The sequence below is a fragment of the Gymnoscopelus braueri genome (genome assembly GCF_963280865.1).
Source record: "Gymnoscopelus braueri genome assembly, chromosome: 10".
Taxonomy (NCBI): Eukaryota; Metazoa; Chordata; class Actinopteri; order Myctophiformes; family Myctophidae; genus Gymnoscopelus; species Gymnoscopelus braueri.
This window is the reverse complement of record NC_137611.1, coordinates 41263549-41286008: the sequence shown is the minus strand read 5'-3', so window position 1 is coordinate 41286008 and position 22460 is coordinate 41263549. Positions and strand designations below refer to the sequence as shown.

The 22460-nt window shown below is 44.2% G+C and overlaps 1 protein-coding gene across 3 annotated transcripts in view; it reads left to right on the top strand.

Annotated features, from left to right (window-relative positions):
• The window catches only part of LOC308093846 (neuropilin-1a-like), a 79606-nt gene that overhangs the window by 38467 nt on the left and 18679 nt on the right, over positions 1–22460 (top strand). For all 3 annotated transcript variants that reach the window (XM_080440222.1, XM_080440223.1, XM_080440221.1), the window contains exons 4-8: positions 1173–1400; positions 7156–7326; positions 11734–11900; positions 20575–20730; positions 21140–21284. In XM_080440222.1, the coding sequence (XP_080296348.1) occupies positions 1173–1400; positions 7156–7326; positions 11734–11900; positions 20575–20730; positions 21140–21284 (867 nt within the window). The remainder of the gene's footprint in view (positions 1–1172; positions 1401–7155; positions 7327–11733; positions 11901–20574; positions 20731–21139; positions 21285–22460) is intronic.

The window sequence follows — 22460 nt, the reverse complement described above, 5'->3', positions numbered from 1 at the left end:
AATGAAGCCTGCATCAAGTGAGGCTTGAACTAGCAACCTTGGTGTTGTGAGGCATTTGTTTAAGGGAGAAGGCATTGGACCAACAGACAGAAACTGTGAAAAAGTAGATCACACAGATGATACAGTTTCACGCAAATAGCTGGAAAATCCTGGGTTTAAGGGTTTTTCAAACTGCTCCAAATTGCAGACAATCTAAGGGCGGAGCTTACTGGTCAACGTGATAGATGTGTTCCTCATGAGTCAAGGCACATGTGTAAGCAGGTTTAATGGCTGTCGGCCAAACGAGGCATGACTTTTGCCTGTTTAAAGTTTGCATTTTCAAAAAATCGCTATAGCGCCCCCCTTTGACCAATTGGAGTAAGATTGGTTTCAGTGATATTTGGAATGACCCTCAACATTACTGCAAAGTTTCAAAGAAATGTGAGTCTGCATGTATGTGTTAGGGGCAGATGAATAATTGTCATAAAACTGCAATATTCATTGGCTCATTAAAGCTTCATTTTTTCACTTATGGAAAATCCTCGCTGCTTGTTTGTCGGCAAAGGTCCAAAGTTCATGTGTAAAACGTTTCGTGCAGATTACTCAAAAATCCCAGGAGGAGATAGGTTTTAACTGTTTTTCATATAATTCAAAATGGTGGGAGATCTAAAGGTCAGAGGTCAAAAGTCAGAGTCTGAAAGTTGTTGATCATGAGTAGACGCATATGTTTATTGAAGTTTCATGGCTGTAGGTCAAACAGGGCATGAGTTGTACCTGTTCAAAGTTGGCATTTTGCTATAGCGCCACCTTTTGACAAAAGATTGTGAGAATTATTTCTTGATAGTTTTTCATGACCATCTACCATATGGCCAAGTTTCGTAAAAAGCGTATGCACGGTTCAGCCAGAACTGCGAAAAGTGGCAGAAGAAAAAAGAGGGGAACATTAAGACAGGTCCAGAGCTGAGCTCTGGCCCCGTAATAATAACTTTATTTGTATAGCTTTTACAATTAAATCAAGTCATACAAACAGAGAAGGGGAATTTTATTTGTATTTTTTATAAAAGATCCAACAAAAATACAGTACAATAAGACACAGACATTCACAGTTAAGCCTGTCAATAAACACTAAACTATTTGTATTATGTGTTATCCGGAGCTCCAACATCTCCTCTCTCTCTCTCGACAACCAACAGGTCCAGAATGTAGCCGGAACTTCACGGCCTCCAGGGGGGTGATCCGGACGCCGGGCTTCCCCGAGAAGTACCCCAACAACCTGGACTGCACCTTCATGATCTTCGCCCCCAAGATGTTTGAGATCGTAGTGGAGTTCGACAGCTTCGACATGGAGCCCGACACCACGCCGCCGCCAGGGGCTCTGTGCCGCTATGACTGGCTGGAGATCTGGGACGGCTTCCCAGCAGGTGAGGCCAGGGAGGGATTCTGGGGTAATGACTTAAAATAGGTTTCTGTCTGAGTCAAAGCTAGGGAGTCAGGGGTTCAGTTTAAGTATATATATCCGTTTAGAATGGGAATTTAGTGGTAAGTAAATAGCTGTGTGAGTATGGTGCTGGGACCTCCTATACTGTTAGTATTGCTGTATTACTGCTACTACACTACTTGGGTCCATTTTACACTCTTGAGTTAACCACCTTAAGCCCTATGAACTTCGTTGTACCACAAATATAAATAAATAGTCTATCTGCAAGCTCACAACGCGTTGCAATGCAGTTCATTGCGAGCTTATTGTGGATCCACTTTTCTTTTTCTTTTCTACAATAACGAAATTCCCAAAATACGTAAGCCAGGTTTAAAGTGGTTCAACTAACACTGAGGACTTTACTGCCTTTCCAGCATATGGGTGCAAGCTACTGAAATCATATAGGCTTACAGCACCCCCCACCGTAACATAGTCTAGGTAGAATTAGCCTAGCATAGGCTAAAAGAAAAGGTTGGCTATTATGCAATAATAAAATAGAGCTGTATGGTGTTTAGGCGGAATTTGGCATAGCTTTAATCAACAAAATCAAGCTGGTAAGGTCTGAATTGTATACTGCGCCATAGGTGTGTGCCGATTACACGATACGATACACGGTATCGGGCTCACGATATCGATCCGATACGATACATGACACTTTTTTATTATGAAAATATATGAGGGAGAAAAAAAGCAAATGCAAACAAATACTTCTGTTTTTGCATTATTATTATTGCAAAAAATATATATATAAAAAAACGGCACATATCGTCACGAAAACGCATCGCGATATATCCCGGAACGATATATCGGCACACCCCTACTGCGCCAGTAGTCTTTCTACATTTCATCTACTTCTAAATGTGCAGAAATACAGTAGATGCATGAGCTCGGCTCTAGGCTCTCCCTAGGCTGGCAGAGGGAGTGTAGCGTCCATGATTACATAGGCAATTGGCACTGGGCGTAAAAATGGGTTACAAAATCGTGGGATAAAAATTTAGAAAAAAGAAAAAGAAGAAATACAGTAGATGCAGAGAAGTGATAGAACAGCACAAGGAAACTGAGGAGGAGGAGGAGCGGTCATGATGAAGGTACAAGGTGGTGATAAATAGAATAGGGGGAGCAGAACACTCGGAAGGGAAGACAATGATAGGGTTTCCCCACACAGGTGAGGGATGATGAGGGGGGGGGGGGGTAGAGCGATAGAGATAGATACACGCGCACAGAGGTGAAGGACACAAGAAGGATGAAGAGGAGGAGGAGGAGGAGAGGTTGGAACGGCTCACTCACAGATGGTGAGGAAGAGAGGACAGTGGGGGGTGCGGAGGCAGGAGTAATGTATACTGGTGGGAGGGAGGGGGAGCAGAAACATAGGTAGATGGATGGATAATGTATAGGATGGATGGATGGATGGATGGATGTGTTGGATGTTAACCCATTTTAGACCGGGAAAGAATCTGTGAAATTTTTTACATTTCTTTGGGCTATTCAAAAATAGCAGATCTACAAGCTCGTAGCACGGCACCGAGTGCCGCGCTACGAGCTTGTAGATCTGCTATTTTTCTTTTAAATCGTGAAAGTTTGTGCAAATCTTTTGAATATTTAGAGCATTTTAAATAAAATAAAATACAAATTTACTCAAATCTTTGCTTATTCTGCAAATGTCTTCTAAATCCTACAGTTTTGTGTTTGAAAAACATATGTTTCTATATCAGTGGTTCTCAAACTTTTTCACGTTAAGGACTCTCAAAATTAGATGTATTTGGCCGCGGACCCCCCATCTCAAAATATTTTGTATTAGGGACCCCCAGAAGCAAAGCTTTGAGTCAAAAATGTTCCCTTTAAAAACATATATAAGCCTACATTCAAATATTTGCACAAATGTTCACGATTAAAAAAAAATAGCTGATCTACAAGCTCGTAGCACGGCACTCGGTGCCGCGCTACGGTGCGAGCTTGTAGATCTGCTATTTTTGAATAGCCCAAAGAAAGGATGCGTTCCCGGACTTAATGGATGTTAAGGTTGAAGGGGGTCAGAATGGGCAGGAGATTATGCGATGCGGGGTAGTCCCTATACAGGTGTGTGGGCGGCGGGGGTGGGGGGGTGGGGGCGGGGTACAGATGTGCGGGGGAGAGAAAGACAGATGAAGATTGATGATGATGAAATGTAGGCAATGTGGGAGAGAAGGGGGATCAGGGAAGGAGGAGGAGGGGTGGAAAGTACAGTAGCTGTAGGAGTGGTGGTGGTAGTAATTGTTAAGTGGTTTGCATTTGTATTAGCGTGCTTGTCCAAAGTTCCTTTTTAAGATAAGATAAGGTAATGTGGCTTAGATAAGATGCAGATTACAGGGCCATAAAATGTACTGTATACACAGCAGGGTAAAAAGACATCACATAATTGGCTAAATATACAAAAATACATCATAAATATACGCCCTCAACAGTGCTTAGTGCAGGACAAAGGAAATACAAGAGAACTCACACTAAGCATTTTTCATTAGTAATCACTGTATAATCACGATATTACACTTGAGGATATTTTTATACTATTTTTTCCACTTCAGTGATGTAAATAGAAGTGCCTTGTTCCTAACCGCATCACTGTAATGGCAATAATAACAATAAAGAACAACCTCTCATGTCATATTGCTTAATTACCAACCATGTACCCGGAGCACTGTTCACAAAGACAAAACAGAGTACACTGTATCATAACACTAACACCAACACATAAGTACATAACCATCAATATCCGTAGTACTGTCTGAGAAGCCACACTGTGTAGAGAATAGCTCTGGTACAACTCCATTTGCTTCACCCCAAAGCCTCATCCAGGAGCTCATTGCTCTCTGTCCGTCTTCAGTCAGATTAAGAGCAGCTAGAAGAGAGACAGCTTCTCAGCGTGCGCCATTGTTCCTTCACAAACCACTTTGAGAACATCTCTTCCCCCAGACAGAACCCACCTGCTTTATCCATCTCTCACATCCTCGCTATATTCCCTTCTCTGGGAACCGCATTCCCCCTTAGGTTCCTTTGTTGTTTAATTCTCTGTGACGGCATAAAGATAATGCCTGGGAGGAACATACAGTCAGTCGACAAGCCTTGTAAAGTGCCAGGGGGGTCTGCAGTATAGGCTATTCCCCCCTGCTGTGCTCACACTGCCTTGTGTGTGTGACAGTGCCAGGTTTCCCCTCCCCTTCTGACCTAGTGCCACTGCCAGGGAGGAGACTGGCATGCGAACACAAGAACCTGAAAAAGATTGGCACAGGTATACACAGCCAGCGGAGACCCCAAACAATAACAGTCACTTTAAAGCCATGCCAGCATATATAACATGCCAGCGTTCTCCTGCGGAAAGATGTGTTTGTGTGTGTGCGCGCGAGCGTGCGTACATTCACGCTCATTCACATACATGAGCTTCATTGATTTTATTTTTGCATGCATTCATGTATCTTTTATGTCCGTGTGCATGTGTGTTGCTTTCTTTCTGCTATATGAGCACATATTGTACATGCCCATGCTTAGGTGTGCGTGTGCGCATTTGAATTCCGGAGAGTGTGCGTGCGTGCGTACACATGCGTGTGATGCTTGAACGTGAGCCAAAGCCTCATCTTCGCTGAGGGAACATGTGTGTCAACCCAGATAACAGACCGTCTCTGTCCTGAAGGAGGAGCACACAGACACACGTTTCACAGCCGTAACACCAGAGCCCCTGGGTGTAGCGTACCGAGCATCTTACACATGTGCTCGCTCGCTCGCTCCGAGGGTTTGACACGATCATACATGGGCGCAGAATGCCAAAGCACAGACAAAATTCGCTGCATCTCAAAGCAGGGCACAGTGTTTTCCCGTGTTGATTTCGTCGACTAAAACTATGACGAAAAATTTTGGTCGACCACCTTTCTTCACTGACGTAAATACGTAAATAAAGACTAAGCTATGATGACTAAAACTAAGACTAAATATATTTTGACAATTTCATCAACAAATAAAAACTAGACTACAATGTTAAGGAGGGACTAGTGGAGAAGAGATCCAGTAGAACTAAAAGTCATTGTATGTTTGGTTGCTCGTGGGTGTTGCACTCTGAAAATAGCAGATCTACAAGCTTGTAGATCTGCTATTTTCAGCATGCAACCAAGTGTAAAATCAGTCATTACAACGCCATCAAGGCACCTCCAAAATACATTTTAGTCGACTAAATCAACTGTAGAATTAGTCGACTATAATCTTATTTAGTCAACTAAAACTAGACTAACGGTAAAACTTTTCATATGACTAAAACTAAGTGGAAATTGATTCAAAAGACTATGACTAAAACTAAATCAACACTGGTGTTTTCAGTCCCTTACACTCCTTACTGTGGGTCATGGTGGAAAATGTTGTCCGCCCTCCTGCTGCAGTCATCATTGAGCCCTTTTGAACAAGAGTGCCGGCTGACTGCCTCGAAATGGGAAAAGAAATATGAGCACAAATAAAGATTTCGCTTCATTGCATTCGAAAATGGGAAAGAGAGATCCCGCAGGATAGTGAGACGATGCAGAAGATGAGATTCTGGTATATGCGGGCGTTCTTTTCATTTCATTGTTTCTCAAGATTTTTTACGGTTCCTCTCGGCTCTATACCAGACACACACAAACACAAAGGTGTGAATGTGCTGTATACCTGCCGTGTCATCTTTATTCATGTCTCCGGGTGTTGCATCACATCTGATGGGTGATAGATTGGAGAAGTGCGCCTCGTTAGTCTAAAGCAGACAAACTGAGAGGGATCTGCATGATTCTCAAAGTTAATTTAGCCACTTTAATCCTGTATACTTCCTCATAGGATGAATAGGCTCCATGCACAGCAGCCATATTGGAAAGAAATTGGGCCCCTTCCTTACTTCCTTAACAGGTGTTACCAATGATACTAATGAAGGCTCTGTTCCATTTAGTGTAGCACAGTTCTCAAACGTTTTCATTTCAAGGACCCCCATAACTCTGAGAGTGTACAAATGGAACCAAATGGACCCTTACACGTCCATTTGGTTCCATTTGTACACTCTCAGAGTTACAGACCCGTAAGGGGGCCATTTGGAACCCCCTCCAGGAATCTTGAGGGTCCCTGGACCATACTTTGAGACCCACTTGGTGTAGCAGAGTGTTTCCAGTGAGCCAACATGCACAATATCAGCACCCTGACTCTGTTTGACCAGAATGGAACAGAGCCTTCATTAGTATCATTGGTAACACCTGTGAAGGTAGTAAGGAAAAGGCCTAATTTCTTTCCAATTTCCTGTGCATAGAGCATATTGCGAAAATAAATGTTCTACATATTTCTTTTACATTCTTGCCTATAATGACATTCCCAAAATAGGCATGGGGGGTTGAAAGTGGTTAAAACAGGCGCTGCTTTCCAGTCATCTATTAGCCACAAAAAGGAAAACACCTGAGGGGGCAAAACTACATGCAGGAAACAAAAGGGAACAGTCAGCATGTTTGCTTGCTTACGGGCCAGGAAATTGACCTTTTGTTTCTCTCCCTTCCTCTCCACTCTCCCTTTTCTGTCACTCTCTCCTTACATTATCTCTCTCCCACTCCATCCCTTTATATTTCCCCCTTTTCCTCCCTTTCCTCCGCTGTCCCGTCCCCCTCTCCCTTCCTCCTCATGCACCCCCGCAATCTCCATCCTTCCGTGTCTTGCATCTTTCCCTCCTCCAGTGGGTCCTCACATCGGTAGGTACTGTGGACAGACGTCGCCGGGCCGCGTCGTCTCCTACACGGGCATCCTGTCCATGACCATCACCACGGACAACGCCATCGCCAAGGAGGGCTTCTCCGCCAACTACACCGTCCGGGAAAGGAGCCTGCCCCTGGGACACTCCGACGAGGGTGAGTCCCCCCAGTATGACCATGGATATTAGATACATTCAGATCAGAATAGGGCAGTGGTGTAAAGTAACTAAGTACATGTGCTCAAGTACTGTACTTAAGTAAAATTTTTAGGTATTTTTTACTTTACTGGAGTATTTCCAATTTTCAGTACTTTTACTTCTACTCCACTACATCTCAGAGGCAAATATTGTACTTTTACTCAACTACAATTATTTGAAAACTTACTAGTTACTTTAAGTATCAATTATTATATTATAAAACATACATTAACCACTTTAGCCCTATTTTATACCTAGGCTATTTGAAAATAGCCGATCTACAAGCTCAGCTATTTTCAAACAATTTTGTACTTTTACTTTTGGTACTTCAAATACATTTTGATACCAATACTTTAGTACTTTTACTCAAGTTTGAATTCCGGACTTTTACTTGTAACGGAGTACTTCTACATTGCAGTATTGATCCTTTTACTTAAGTAAAATATCTGAGTACTTTTTCCACCACTGGAATAGGGTAGAATAGAATGATGTCCACATGTGCCTTTACTGCGAATCGCAATGAACACAAATACAACACAAGCACATAACATATAAATACAGTCTTCTGTTTGGATTGACAACCACGTCTTTCATTTTTTTATGGATTGTAACTGGATTTGAATGTCCCCAGGGTCACGCAACGGGGTCGTAAAACATGCTCTGTGTGGATATGACATAAGCTGTAGAAGCTGTGGTCTGCTCCTTCAGAAGCCATTTACAGCGTGACCCACTTTTACAAACTCATGACCCACTGGCCCACAATGTGCAGCCAAACAAACCCAGCAAGGCACATTTCACACATTATTATTAGCTTAAAGGGTTATCTTTAATGCTTGGTATGGCGTGAGTCCTTTGTGCTGTTCTTTTATGAATGCATCATGTGAGAACTCTCCCCCCTGGTGAATTCAGTTATGTAAGGTCATAACGGGGCTGGGTTCACACCAGCGACCCCGACCTATTGCCCCCTTGTTTAGGAATGTGTGTGTGTGTGTGTGTGTGTGTGTGTGTGTGTGTGTGTGTGTGTGTGTGTGTGTGTGTGTGTGTGTGTGTGTGTGTGTGTGTGTGTGTGTGTGTGTGTGTGTGTGTGTGTGTGTGTGCGCGTGTGTGTGTGCGTGTGTGCATGTGCGCGCACGCGCGCGTGCATGCAGCTCTTCTCCAGAGGGTTGAAAGTAGGAATCGTGTGAGATAAAGCTCTTAATATCCTAAATATACATTTTATCATGTTCTATATTGCTGCAGACACTGTATCTTTCTAATTATAAAATGAGTTGGTGGAATCCTGTAATCTGATTGGTTGATAGGTGGTATAATAACCATATACCATGGATAAGAAAAAGTGTTAGACTAGTAACTGTAGGTCAAGGTCAAATAGGCAGCAATATATATGGTGATCTTTGATCTCCTTGGAGGCTTAACGGCGGTGGTGTGGATAGAGCAGTGTCTCTGAGGAGAAGTCCACCGTAGAAGGATGACACGCAGAACTGCAGAAAGAGGAGATTTATGAACTTTGGGCCGTTGATGACAGGAAAAAGGTGTAGTTAAGATTTTCAAACAAGGTACAACAGTCAGAGCTGCATATTAGTGCACACTCATCACCCTGAAGAAGAAATCTCTATGTAAGCATTGCATAGCAACCACCTTGCTTGTGCTGGCAAATTTCTTTTAGAAATTATTATTGTAATGATGTTGTTATTAAAGACTTTTAATAATTGGGACGTGTCTAAGATTTTCATGTTGGCATATTCGGTAACCCCGTCAGGACGAACATTATACGATGGCCTGTCGTGAGTTATTGCTTTGATTTGATTTGATTTGATTACACACACACACACACACACACACACACACACACACACACACACACACACACACACACACACACACACACACACACACACACTGAGCAGACATACACAAAAACACACGTGCCCATTGTGTGCATGCCCATGCAAATATACATATACAGATACACTCACACATGCACATTGCACAAGCATGTACGCACACGCACACACACACACACAGGCACACCCACACACGCGCACGCACGCGCACACACGCATACACACAATCACACATTTTTGCTGTCTGAGAATCTTAGACAGCACAAATACCCCTGTCAATTTATCACTATCTGTCTTCTCTCTCTTCTGGCTGTCAGATATGCTCCCCACCACCTCCCCTGCACACGCACACGCACACGCACACGCACACGCACACGCACACGCACACGCACACACACACACACACACACACGCACACACACACACACACACACACACACCAGCTCTTTGATCTGCTGAACTGTCGACGGAGCGTCAGATAAGGCTCTTTTCATTTTGGACGGCGAGAGAGAGAGAGAGAGGTAGAGGTAGAGAGAGAGCTAGAGAAAGAGTTAGAGAAAGAGAGAGAGGTACGTAGAGCGAAAGGTAGAGAGAGGTAGAGACAGAGAGAGAGAGCAGTTGAGTTTGAAGTTGTCTGCTTGCCCGCTGTGAGGGAGACAGGAGGGGTTTGACTCATGAATAGAAATTAAAGACAGAAATATTAAATGAAAAGAGAGAGAGGGGGGGGGTCTTTTAGAGGCGAGAGGAGAAAACGAGAGCCAGGTGTGAGAGATTGTGAAGATTCCATCTTCTGGTTATGCAGTCATGACGATGCTAGCCAGTTGCTGCGATGTTTGGCACGTTGCTACGATGCTAACCACATTGCTGCTATGTTTGGCACGTTGCTACGATGCTAGCCACGTTGCTGCGATGTTTGGCACGTTGCTACGATGCTAGCCACGTTGCTGCGATGTTTGGCACGTTGCTACGATGCTAGCCACGTTGCTGGGATGTTTGGCATGTTGCTAAGATGCTAGCCATGTTGTTTGGCACGTTGCTACGATGCTAGGCACATTGCTACAATTTTTGGCATGTTGCTACGATGCTAGGCACGTTGCTACAAGGTTTGGCACGTTGCTACGATGATAGTCATCTTGCTACGTTGATAGAGATGCCGTGCTGCAGATTCTTTGTGGTGTGGCATAGTGACTGTTGTGTTGTCCTCTAAACTCAGTGTGAGGCATTGTGTCTCCACATACTGCACACGCACGCACACACGCACACACACACACACACACACACACACACACACACACACACACACACACACACACACACACACACACACACACACCACTTCCCTCCTTGCCCACTCCTTCTTCCTTCCCTTAAGACCCCCTGCTGTGAGGAGCTGGACACAGTGGCCTCCAGAGTTCAACCAACGTTTAACCTGTGTGTGTGTGTGTGTGTGTGTGTGTGTGTGTGTGTGTGTGTGTGTGTGTGTGTGTGTGTGTGTGTCTGTGTGCGTGTGTGTGAGTGTGCGTGTGTGTGTGCGTGCTTGCGACTGAGTGTGCGTGCATCTCCATGTACGTGCTTCTGAGTCCATGGTTGTATACATTAAGTGTCAGTGTGTGTATTTGTATGCACAGACCTGTATGTACGTGAGCATGTGATTGTGTCCAGACGTGCCCTGCCCTACAGTGCTTGTGCTGAGCGTTAGCAGCTATAATCATGTACCTACAGTACGTGCCTGGGTGAATGCGGTGTGTGTGCGACCCTTCCCTGAACCGCAGTGCTGGGCCAGTGTCCGCCAGCACACTCTTAACAATGGGAACAATGGGAGATGTGCAGTCCCGGAGGCGTTGCAGCTAAAACATTTACCACCGTGATTGACTGCCCTACGGGTAGCCAGGAGGACAGAGCTTTAACAATGATCTACTCTCAGAGAGTACAACATGTGTAATGTCTGGCAGATACACCAGCATTCTGCTCACTTCCTTTTTGTCTCTGTAGGAGGGGCGGTGGGGGGGGGGGCATGGGGGTGAGATGAACTCGATTCGGCTCAGTTGGCAGGGGTTAATATGAACTCATTCCTGTACAATCTTGTTATCCTTGCTCCGGCTCGGCCACTGTACATGTTGTCCCTGAGCAAGGCACTTACCTAACCCCTGGTAGCTCCTCCCGTGTGCTCACCTGAGCCATCTGAGTATCCATCAGCTGGGTGAAAGCAATTTCCCCTTCCCCAGGAAAATGCATCCCTTTAACAAGCCCCCAAATATCTAGAAAATTCTGTTCTATGCTTGTGATTGATTCAATTATGTCAGGTGTAATACACCCATTGAGTCATTTAACCGTTATGTATTGAATGAAACAAACGTTTGGTGTCCACCATGTCACTTGAAACCAACAAAGTTTCCTCTGTTTCACAGAGGCAATTTCGTTCCTGTTGTTTTTCGCCATTCTTCTGATTAAGATTACTACGACATTAAGCAGTGAAATGGCTGTCATTCCTGTAGCTGATAAAGGTTTGTGTTTGTGGACAGACTTTGCCTGTATGGAGCCATTGGGGATGGAGTCAGGAGAGATCAGCTCGGAACAGATCAAAGTGACGTCCCAGTACAACTCCAACTGGTCTCCAGAGCGCTCTCGCCTCAACTACCACGAAAATGGCTGGACCCCGTCAGACGACACCATCAGAGAGTGGATACAGGTAAAAACACATCATATTAAAACCATAATATTAACCTTTATATTTCCATGCGGTGCTGAGAAGCTAGACAATGAAATCCTCAGTGCTGTTTTAGCTCAGAGTGTACAAATGTACTTTTAAATAGATTTACATCAACACAATGGATTTTACTGTGTACATTCCGGTATTGTTCAGCAAAGAAATATTTTCTCATTTCATATTAACCACCAGGTGAAACAATTTGCCAATGGGTCTGGGATGCCCATCCCTTATAACTCGATATAAAAACAGATATTTACTTGTCCTCCTAATTGGAGTTAGATTGTAGTGATGACATCATTGCTCACTTCCCGGTTTGATTATGCATGCACTTTGGGAAGCCCGTTCACCGCAAAATCAAACCATCATGCATTATTGAAAGCTCATACTGCTGTTTGCTAGATTTTTCTAAAGTTTAATTATGATGCCTGACAGAAGTTAATTGCTGAAAAGGGGCTTGTGTAATGTTTTATTCCTAGTTGCCAATAATTCCGTCACAGTGTTTAGGTTTTCATTGTCTTGTTCGTGATGATACAATACGGTAAACACACCGATTGGTAATTGACTAGTGCTCAGAATCTATTGCATCATACTGTAGTGTGCGTGCGTGTGTGCGTGTGCGTGTGCGTGTGCGTGTGCGTGTGCGTGTGTGTGTGTGTGTGTGTGTGTGTGTGTGTGTGTGTGTGTGTGTGTGTGTATGTGTGTTTTTTCATGTGAATTTTACTCCTATGTTGTAGACACGTGTTCTTGCAGGTAGGGCGAGTGCTTAGTGCTTGATGGTTCATTTGTGGTCGTATTCTTCCTTAGGTGTGTCATTTTCTCTTCATAGTATTGTGACAGATAGTTACTACTATATGTACTCCTGCTCTTTTAGATAGGCCCACTGTGTTCCTCATTAGAATGTGTGGTCCCCATTGTGCTGGACAGGAACTCATACAGGAAGACACACAATGCCCCTTGGTGCTGAGAACCGACCCTTACTTCCTTCCTGCGAAGGCCAAATCAGGAATTAGACAGGAAGTGCAAGGTTTAGGCACTACTCTGCAACCATCTATTGTCTTTCTAGGGAATCTGGAGTGTCTTCTTTTAGCTACTGTGGCGCAGCCAAGCCTCTAGAGATATAACTATATGAGGAATCTCATATCGTACATTTGTGGAGAAATTATTTCTGAACCACTGTATATCCAGTAGGGGAAAGGGTTCAATTCATTTAACCACTTGAACACTAGAGTCCCTATTCTGGGCTGAACATTCAGCGAAAAATAGCACAAGTACAAGCTCTACATCGGCTATTTTCGAAGATACAAGAAAAAGCAGTGTGCCTACAGTAGTATATTAGACCCCTGGGGAACTCTGGTCAACTAAGTACACAGGGTTTAGTAGGAAGATGGATAACATCCTGTGTGTTGGTAAATGTGTGCACGACGCAAATTTGAGTTTGTCCTAGTGCAGGGGTTTTCAAAGTGTGAGGCGTGCCACTAGAGCAGTGGTTCTCAAAGTGGATTCAAGGGACTCTCTGGGTACCTTTAGGGGGGTCTAAATGGACCCTCACAGTCACAAGTATGTAACTCTGACAGTATACAAATGGTCCAATGGAACCAAATGGCATTTGGTTCCATTTGTATACTGTTAGAGTTAAGGGGAGACCTTGAAATGTGAACGTTTGAGAACCGTTGCACTTGACTAGAGCATTGCAGCGGAGGCGTGGTGGAGAGACATGAGGGTGAAAGAGACAGCTGGTTGGTGCGGTCGACAGGAGTTTACTGTGGTTTATTGTAAATCCATCATACAAACAATGAAATGAGGAGAAGTTATTTTCAATGTACTTTTCGCTCATCTAGTGCGTGCACGCTCATTTGTGATCTTTCACATGTAAGTGTAAACCCAAACTTGTATTAATAGTTGAAAATGACACTATGTTCACAAGGAAGTTGTGTTGGTGGACCTGACATCCCTGTCTCTCTCTCTCTCTCTCTCTCTCTCTCTCTCTCTCTCTCTCTCTCTCTCTCTCTCTCTCTCTCTCTCTCTTGTAAATGGGTCAGATAGACATTTCATGCTGAAATGTAGCTTCCTGCATTTTAGTATGTACAATTATTACATTTCTTCATTTAGTGGTTTTTGGCATGTAGCCTATTCAAATAATTGTTTGTCCAAATGTGCTCTTTATTACATATTATTAAACAGAGGTTGTCAACACTAGCAAAGATAGTAATAGTGATGTCATAGGACAGATTGGCGGGGCGTGGTTGTCTGAGATTTGTGTGAAGATAAACCCACTGTCTCAGACTTTCAGTGTTAAGGGTAATGTATACTTACAGTAGTCTCTCACACCAAAAATAGCCGATCTACAAGCTCACAATGTGTTGCAGCGCGACGCTTTGTGAGCTTGTAGATCTGCTGTTTCCGGTCCCCGGGCATCAAATCTTGATTACTGGTCAATATTAGCATGACATGGCTTGGTTGCTTGTGAAAAGATGGTGGTCTTTGACATTATGTTGAACATGTGCATGTGCTTTATACTCATACTATTTCAAACAAAGCCTTGTTGAAACATTAATAAATAAATAAACCCTTCTCCAATGTAATTTATAGCCCAAGAACAAATGCTATTCCACGCCATGGACTTGGTGAGGCATTTGAGTTATGACTGGTGGCTTTTTTTTTTGTGAGAGAGAATTTTCCATTTTATTTGATTAAGTGTGCTGCGTGGTCCTTGCGGCAGAGCCTGTCTCTTCGGCCCACGGCTTTCCATTCATCTTACTTGAGGAGAAAATTATGAGTCAGTTAATTCATGCATGCCTGCCTCTCTGCCACCCCCACCACCACAAACACCTCTATTATTCATCTGAAGGCATTCATATTTCATCAATACTATTTTCAGGTTACCATTCATAATGTTATCGCGGGAGATGCTTGCCCCGTCGGTGAACAGAACGGCGGGAGACACTGAGCTCATTTTATAGCCATTATGAAGGAATTTGTAATCACATTTCCAGTGTGTGCGGTGACTCGCTCCGTCATTGTGCGTCATTTGCAGGGAATTGAAATTCCAATGTGTGTGAGTGTGTCTGTCTGTGTGTGTGTGTGTGTATGTGTGTGTGTGTGTGTGGGTGTGTGTGTAAGCCCGGTTTCATCCAAAACCCATTTGTCTGACTGAACCCCGCCACCCACTGTGGCTCTAAGCTGATGCTGCACAGCGGTCGCTTCGCATTGGCTTCTACCAGGGAGGTATATGTGTGTGGGTAGATTGACATGTTATTGAAAGCTGTGAGGTAAGCCCAGGATGGGCTTCCTTCCCCTTCCAAGTTAAAAAAAAAAGTATTAATAGACGCCCCGTCGCTTGAAGAGAAACGTTTGTCTTTGGGCTCCTTTTTCTTGACGCAACCAGGAAGAGCTCTGGTGGGTGTACATCTGGAGAACACATTTCGGGGGTCCGCGGCGCTCTGTGTGTGTGTGTGTGTGTGTAAGCGAAGTGTGTTGTTGGAAGCTGGGAGAGGGGGAACTGAAAACAAAAGATCCTCTCGAGACCGTTAAAAAAGGAGCCTAGCTATCCAGGGGGGGAGCAGCTTGCGGAATTCCACAGTGAACTTCCAAACCCCAGGAAATGTCAATAAAAGCCTCAGAACAAATCAGAGTTCCCCCCAGACTCTCCCAGAGATTTACGGAAGACATCCCGCCTGAATTTCATTTTCAGGGCTTTGATGGTGGGGGTTGTTGTGGAGAAAGAACTCGAGTGTGTCTGCGAGATGTATCAATCATGGCGCTAAATGGCCCGGTCGGTGAGAGACGGAACCCCATAAAAAGCACAAGACAATGGCCTTAAACGCAGCAGGTCCAAGCGGAGCGTGTTTGTTGGGTCGGGAACTGACCACACAGTGTGTAGGCCCTGTCACTTTGCAATCTCAAATGAGAGCCATAACATGTTGCTTGTTTTCCTCTGCCGGAAAAAAATCCCCTCTCATGTGGTTGAAGCTTTTTTTTTCCCAACTCTGCCTGCTGTCCAAGCGCAACCCCAGCACTTTCCTAAGAAAACACTTTAGAAAACCACAGACGAGAACTGGGTCGAGAGAGAGAGAAAGAGAGGCGCTTGGCTGATCACAATTCTTTTTCCTCTCATCGTTTAAAAAAACTCAAAAAAACAACAACAACACAAAAAAGAACCCCCCCCCCACACACACACACACACACACATCAATATCCTGTTTTGGCAGGAAGCGCCTGTGTTTTTTTTTCCCCAATCTTGTTTAGTCACAGTGCGACTGAACGTCTCTCTCCTTCCTCCTTTTAGTTTCCTTCATTAAAAAACCCTGAGTGGAGGTTATTTTCAGTGGGCGTTGAGTGTCAGCCATGCCAAGTGTTGAGTAATTAGAATATGGAAGACCAATTAGCTTCACTCATCTGACAGAGGAAGTCTGGAGAATTAGGGGGGTTTGCCCGGGCGGGCCGAGGACGCCACTTTACAATGGAGACTCTGGACGGTAGCGTTTAATTGTGTCATCAGCTGCCCTTGATGAAACTCATAACTGGCAAAAGAGCCTGTTTTGGTTTGAAACAGCTACTGTGGGTTAGATTCGTCACCAAAAGAGTTTACACAATTATACAAGATCTTCAAAAGTCGAAAACATAAACATAAAAAGCCAGGGATCTTTTTTCTACGTGGGAAAACAAGGCAAGATGAGCAAAACAGGCGGGCAAGTGTTTAGATTGTGTGTGTGTCCCTAAGGGAATTCAACTTTAAAATATAGAGGATGGGGTATGTTATTTTGGACTCAAATTACCCTCTAACAGCTAAAAAAAGAACCATAATTTGTCTTCGTTCTGTGCTCAGTCATCCCGTAAGAGTTGCGGGCATTTTTTTTCTCAAAAAGCGGATATCTCATTTTGGACTCATCATATTTACTCTGTATTATACAGTGTCTTTGTTATGACCCTATAGGTGTAGGGGAGAGTCGTGGTTGGTTTGGAGGGCTGCGTCTAATCTCCATGGGGAATGTAGGGAAGAGAGCAGATGGGAACATCTGGGAGCGGTCTTTCACGCAATCCCACGGGACTGCGTTTCCCAGGGGTCCATGTTACGGTCACAGCGCCCACACAAAAACCAACGGGAAGCTATTTATTCCGTTAACCCTCCAAAACTGACAGTGGGAGGGGCTAAATAAAGGAGCCCTCTTGTTGCCATGCCATAACTGCATAATGTACATCTGTGTGTGTGTATGTGTGTGTGTCTATCTATGGTAATGTAATTACATGGCATGTTTTCTGTGGCATCTCGTGTAGTGAAGGGTTGAGTGTGTTTGCATGCAAGAGTTCAACTGGTATCGCCTTCGATGAATGGGCATTCTTGTCTCATCCTAATGGGAAGTAATTGAGGTGAATTGGAAGGCTGTCACGTTCAGCACAAGAGTTGTGAAAACGTCTGTTGACATTTCAACTGTAAAAAAAATGGACTAAGATGACCTTAAAGTGCCAAAGCATATATAGACCTGATGTAACTGATATGATATTTGAGTATTTTTGGGATATCTTGCATCACGGCCACTGCTATGCACACGCGCATCACACACCATGTGTAAGGTACCACGTTCCCGAGGGGGCACCACAAATGAGCCAAGCTGATCATCATAATGAATTATCCCCGGCAGGAGACCGGAACGGCCGAAGGCGGAGGATTATGTACTCACTCATGTGAGTGTCTGTCTCTCTGTCCGTCTGTCCGTCTGTGAACAGCTCACCTCTGGCGCCGTTGGACCAATTGACGTGAAACTGTGCACGCACACTCCCTGTAAGCCAAGGAAAAACCTCTGGCCCAACTTTTTCAAATCGGCCTCATGGTGGCGATTTAACAAGCACTACACATTTTGGGCACGTGATTATAGGCATGCCCAACGCGTTGCGAACTTGACGATCTGCTATTTTCTGCGAAGATAATTCATGTAGAGTTAAAACAGAAAAGTCACTAGTATAGAGCCCTGAGGGACGTCGCTCAACAACATAATGGGGGTTTAAGTGGTTTTGCATTACACTGAATACACAATCAGTCACCATTCCAAGTCTGGTTCAAGGCCTGCGGGGTTGCCCGTCAGTCCCTGCCAATGCTGTCACTACTGTGCTCACCACTGAACTGTGAAATAAAACACCTGGAGTGGCTGAAATATCACCACACAAACACCCACACAGACACACACTCACACAGACAACGTGCACAGACGCACTCACACATTCATGTGCTTGCACAGATATACAGTCATGGAGACACACACATGTGCTCGCTCGCACGCGTGCGCGCACACACACACACACACACACACACACACACACACACACACACACACACACACACACACTCACTCACGTGCGTCATGGGTCACACACAACTCATTAGTGATGCCAGCAGACAACCGTAAAATTGGGTTGAGTTGATTCACACACACACACGCACACACACACACACACACACACACACACACACACACACACACTCGCACACACACACACACACACACACACACACACACACACACACACACACACACACACACACACACACACACACACACACACACACACACACACACACGCACACACACACGCACACACACTGCAGGGTGTCTGCTATTCTCTAATTGTGTTTGACAACACACACAAACAGAAAGCACATGTTGTCAGCCAGCCCAGTGGGTCGCTGACCCGAGGCACGCAGCATATACTTTTCACATCGTTGTGGGTTTGAATCTGACCCCGTGACCTTTGTTGCACATTATCCTCCCACTCTTCTCCATCTTTCCCGTTTCTCCCTGCTGTTTAAATACCAATAATTCATAGAATGAAAACTCTTTAAAAACAAAATGAGGCAAGTCTGCTTCACTGTTGGTTCCTTTCACAGCATCCACAGACTGAAACTGAGAGGAAATGTTTTTAACGACTTGAACCCCAGCATTCTTATTCTGGGGGGGGGGACATTTGCCAATTTTTTTTCGATCTACAAGTTCACAAGAGATTTGGTGTACAGTAGATCGAGAAGAAAAAAACGCAATGTTAAAAGTACAGTGCAACTCGCTGTTTCAGAGCTTCCGGTTCCGCGTTCATCACGTAGTTTAGTCCATTGAGGAAAGAGGAGCCTCTTTCTTCAGCCAGTCAAAATGTTGCATTTTGTAACTTACTAACTGACTGAACCTGACGTCATCAGTCTTTACAGACGGAGGAAAATTAACTACTAGAGGAATAATAACTTATGAGGAAGTGACAAGTTTGTTCCCGTTCACCAAAAAGAACGAATCATTTTGAATGAATTACTACAAATACCTTCTAAATCAGTAGTTCTCACACTTTTACGATTTTTTTTACAAATGTTCAAAAATAGCAGATGTACAAGCTCGCAGAGCGGCACGCAGTGACACGCTGTGAGCTTGTATATCTGCTATTTTTTAATAGCCAACGCAAAAATCTAAAATGACAGATGCTTTCCCGGTTTTAATAGCTGTCATTGCAATAAGCCGCATCTGAAGGGCGAATGACTCAGGGGGAATCACTGAATCTGACATTTGTCAGCCGCTTTCCAAGCCAGTAGGCCTGTATTTCAGAAGACTCCTTTATTTTGTTCCTGTATAACTCACAGTGATATAGTGACAGAAAGACTGTCAGGTAAATGGGATAATGTATCTTTCCAATGCACCGATCTGTTTCTACTTTCTTCCAGCTGGAATTGCTATTACGATTGGGATCCTTAGTTCCGTTTTGCTTTAACTGAAACTACCAGGAAATGCACAAAACGTATTTCTCATAATGTAGATTGGGCGTGTATATCTGCTAATCAATTTACACAACACAACACAACACAACACAACACAACACAACACAACACAACACAACACAACCAGGGTTGCCAGATCTGCTTATTATAATTTCCCCGCAAGATTTTATTTGAAAATAGCCGATCTACATGCGACGCGTTGTAAGCTTGTAGATCTGCTATTTTCAAATTGCTGATGTATATGTAAAAGGGGCCACACCATGAATTTAATTTTTTTTTTGGGGGGGGGGTATTTTTTGGGCTCCCCAGTGTCTCTTGTACCCCAAAATTTAACAACATTCAGTCATTCATTCTCATTTCAGAGATTTTCAGAATGGGCGTGTCTGAACAGGCCATTTCAGAATGGCAATGCAAGTGACATCACTTGCATTGCCATTGCATTGATGCTGGCCAGACAGAATTGCTCAGTAGCCCCCCCCTGCCCAAGAGGACGTTTTGGTATTGCAGCTGAAAGTGCTGTATAAGCCAGAGACAATTGACTTGGGATGAGTATATCTGAGTGATGATTTAGGCTCAAACCTTTTGAAAAAGGTTTGAGGGACATACACCATATGATATTAAATATCAAAAAAAAAAATTTAATTCATGGTGTAGATCCTTTAAAGTACTCATGTGGCCCATAGTCGCTTCTTTTGGGCTGGTTTTCCTAGACCTGGTTGCTTGTTTCTCTCACAGAATCTGGCAACACTGAACACAACACAACGCTTTTTCCAAGTCAATCCAGGGATTCCAACCAGTGACCTTTCTATCACAAAGCACCCGCCTCTCTAACCTCCCGGGCCACTGCTACTTAGAACCCGTGTGACCTCTTTCCACTGACATTCCTGGCACTTCCTGTGTTTCCAGGTGGACCTGGGCTTCCTGCGGTTCGTGTCGGCCATCGGGACGCAGGGGGCCATCTCCAAGGAGACCAAGAAGCACTACTTTGTCCGCTCCTACAAAGTGGACGTCAGCTCCAACGGAGAGGACTGGATCACCATCAAGGAAGGTTCCAAGCAGAAGGTAATAATATATGTCACCTCCTGGCAATCTGTTCATGTGTTCTGAAATAAGCAAGCTGTGCCAAGCTATGCAAGCTACGTCAAAAACACTCCTCGACTAGAAATGTGAGCTCGGTGGAGCGCATATCTCCATATTTGGGCAAGTCTATGACATCAGCGATCTATGACATATCTGTTACATATGACTCCATATTTTGGTAAGGTTTCAGGCCGATCTGACCGCCTGTTGACTTCCATCATGAAACTTTTGGAGGAAAACATATTCTTCCTCGCTTACCCTCATCTCTGGCGAAGATTATAATCTAACGAAAGAGCAAATACGATTCCTTGGCTAAATGTTGGACGTAACACTTTATTATCTCGTGGAACTGAAATGGCAGGAGTCGTTCTAACCATTCTGTTTTCCTCAGATCTTCAATGGGAACCACAACCCAACGGACGAGGCTCGGGCCGTCCTGCCCAAACAGACGCTGGCCCGCTACGTTCGTATCAGACCCATGTCCTGGGAGCAAGGCATCTGCATGCGCTTTGAGATCTACGGCTGCAGGACCTCAGGTAATGCAGACACATGCAATCGCAATGTAGCACACTCTGGTTCCCAAAGTGGTTTAAACACTTAATTCCTATTGCATTTTTCGGCTGTTTGAAAATAGCTGATCTACAAGATTACAACGCGTCGCAATGTGACATATTGTGAGCTTTTCTCATATTAATTAGTCAAATATTAATGATTAATGATGATTAATGAAAATGTTTGAGAACCAAAGTGTTGATGCACATGCACACTACACCTACAAATATATTAATATGTGCATAAATTACTACTAGTAGTGCTAAATTCATTTACTACGCAAAATTGACATTGCTTTTGTTTACTACTAGGTCGACTGCACATATAGTTTCAGATAAATCCATGCATAAATCCATTCATAGACCTTCATTCAGGAACAGTCACGCATGTTCAAATAAATGTTCTCACGTCACCCTTCCTGAAAAGCACATAAAAGAATATGAATGGTGGACTGTGAGGTGATTTAGCCGCTTGCACGGAGTACATGTCAGCATGAGGCTACAGGCGCCTTTCGGTGCATCGATCATTCATTTGCGCACAGAAACACACATACACACACACACTCACACACACGCGCACACACACACACACACACACACGTTATAACTAACCTCGTCTTACATCATCAGTGTGTGAATCATCCCGGGGCATCGGCTGTGCTGAAGATAACCTCCTCCTCCTCCTCCTCTTCCCAGGCTCTCCTTGTCTGTTGATTTAGAACGGCCGCAACCTCGCCGACGAACACAAACTCTCACACACACCGCGGTTAATCACAACTCTGAACAGCCGTGGAAAATCCACTTGAATCATTGTCCTCGCAGCAACAATATATAAAAACCCAAATCCTTAATCTGTTACGAGAAACTCACACAAGTCGTATTTCTCTTGGTAGGAGAGCAGCTATAAAAATGATATTGGGTTCTTAGTCATGGGGGCCCGGGCTGGGGTGTGCGGAGCCAAGGTGATTAATGAGTTAATTAGTGTCTCCGTCTCTGGTCTACTCTTGGATATTACACACGTGCATGTGCACGCTCACACACGCACGCACGCACGCACGCACGCAAACACGCACACGCACACGCGCACACACACACACACACACACACACACACACACACACACACACACACACACACACACACACACACATACACACACAC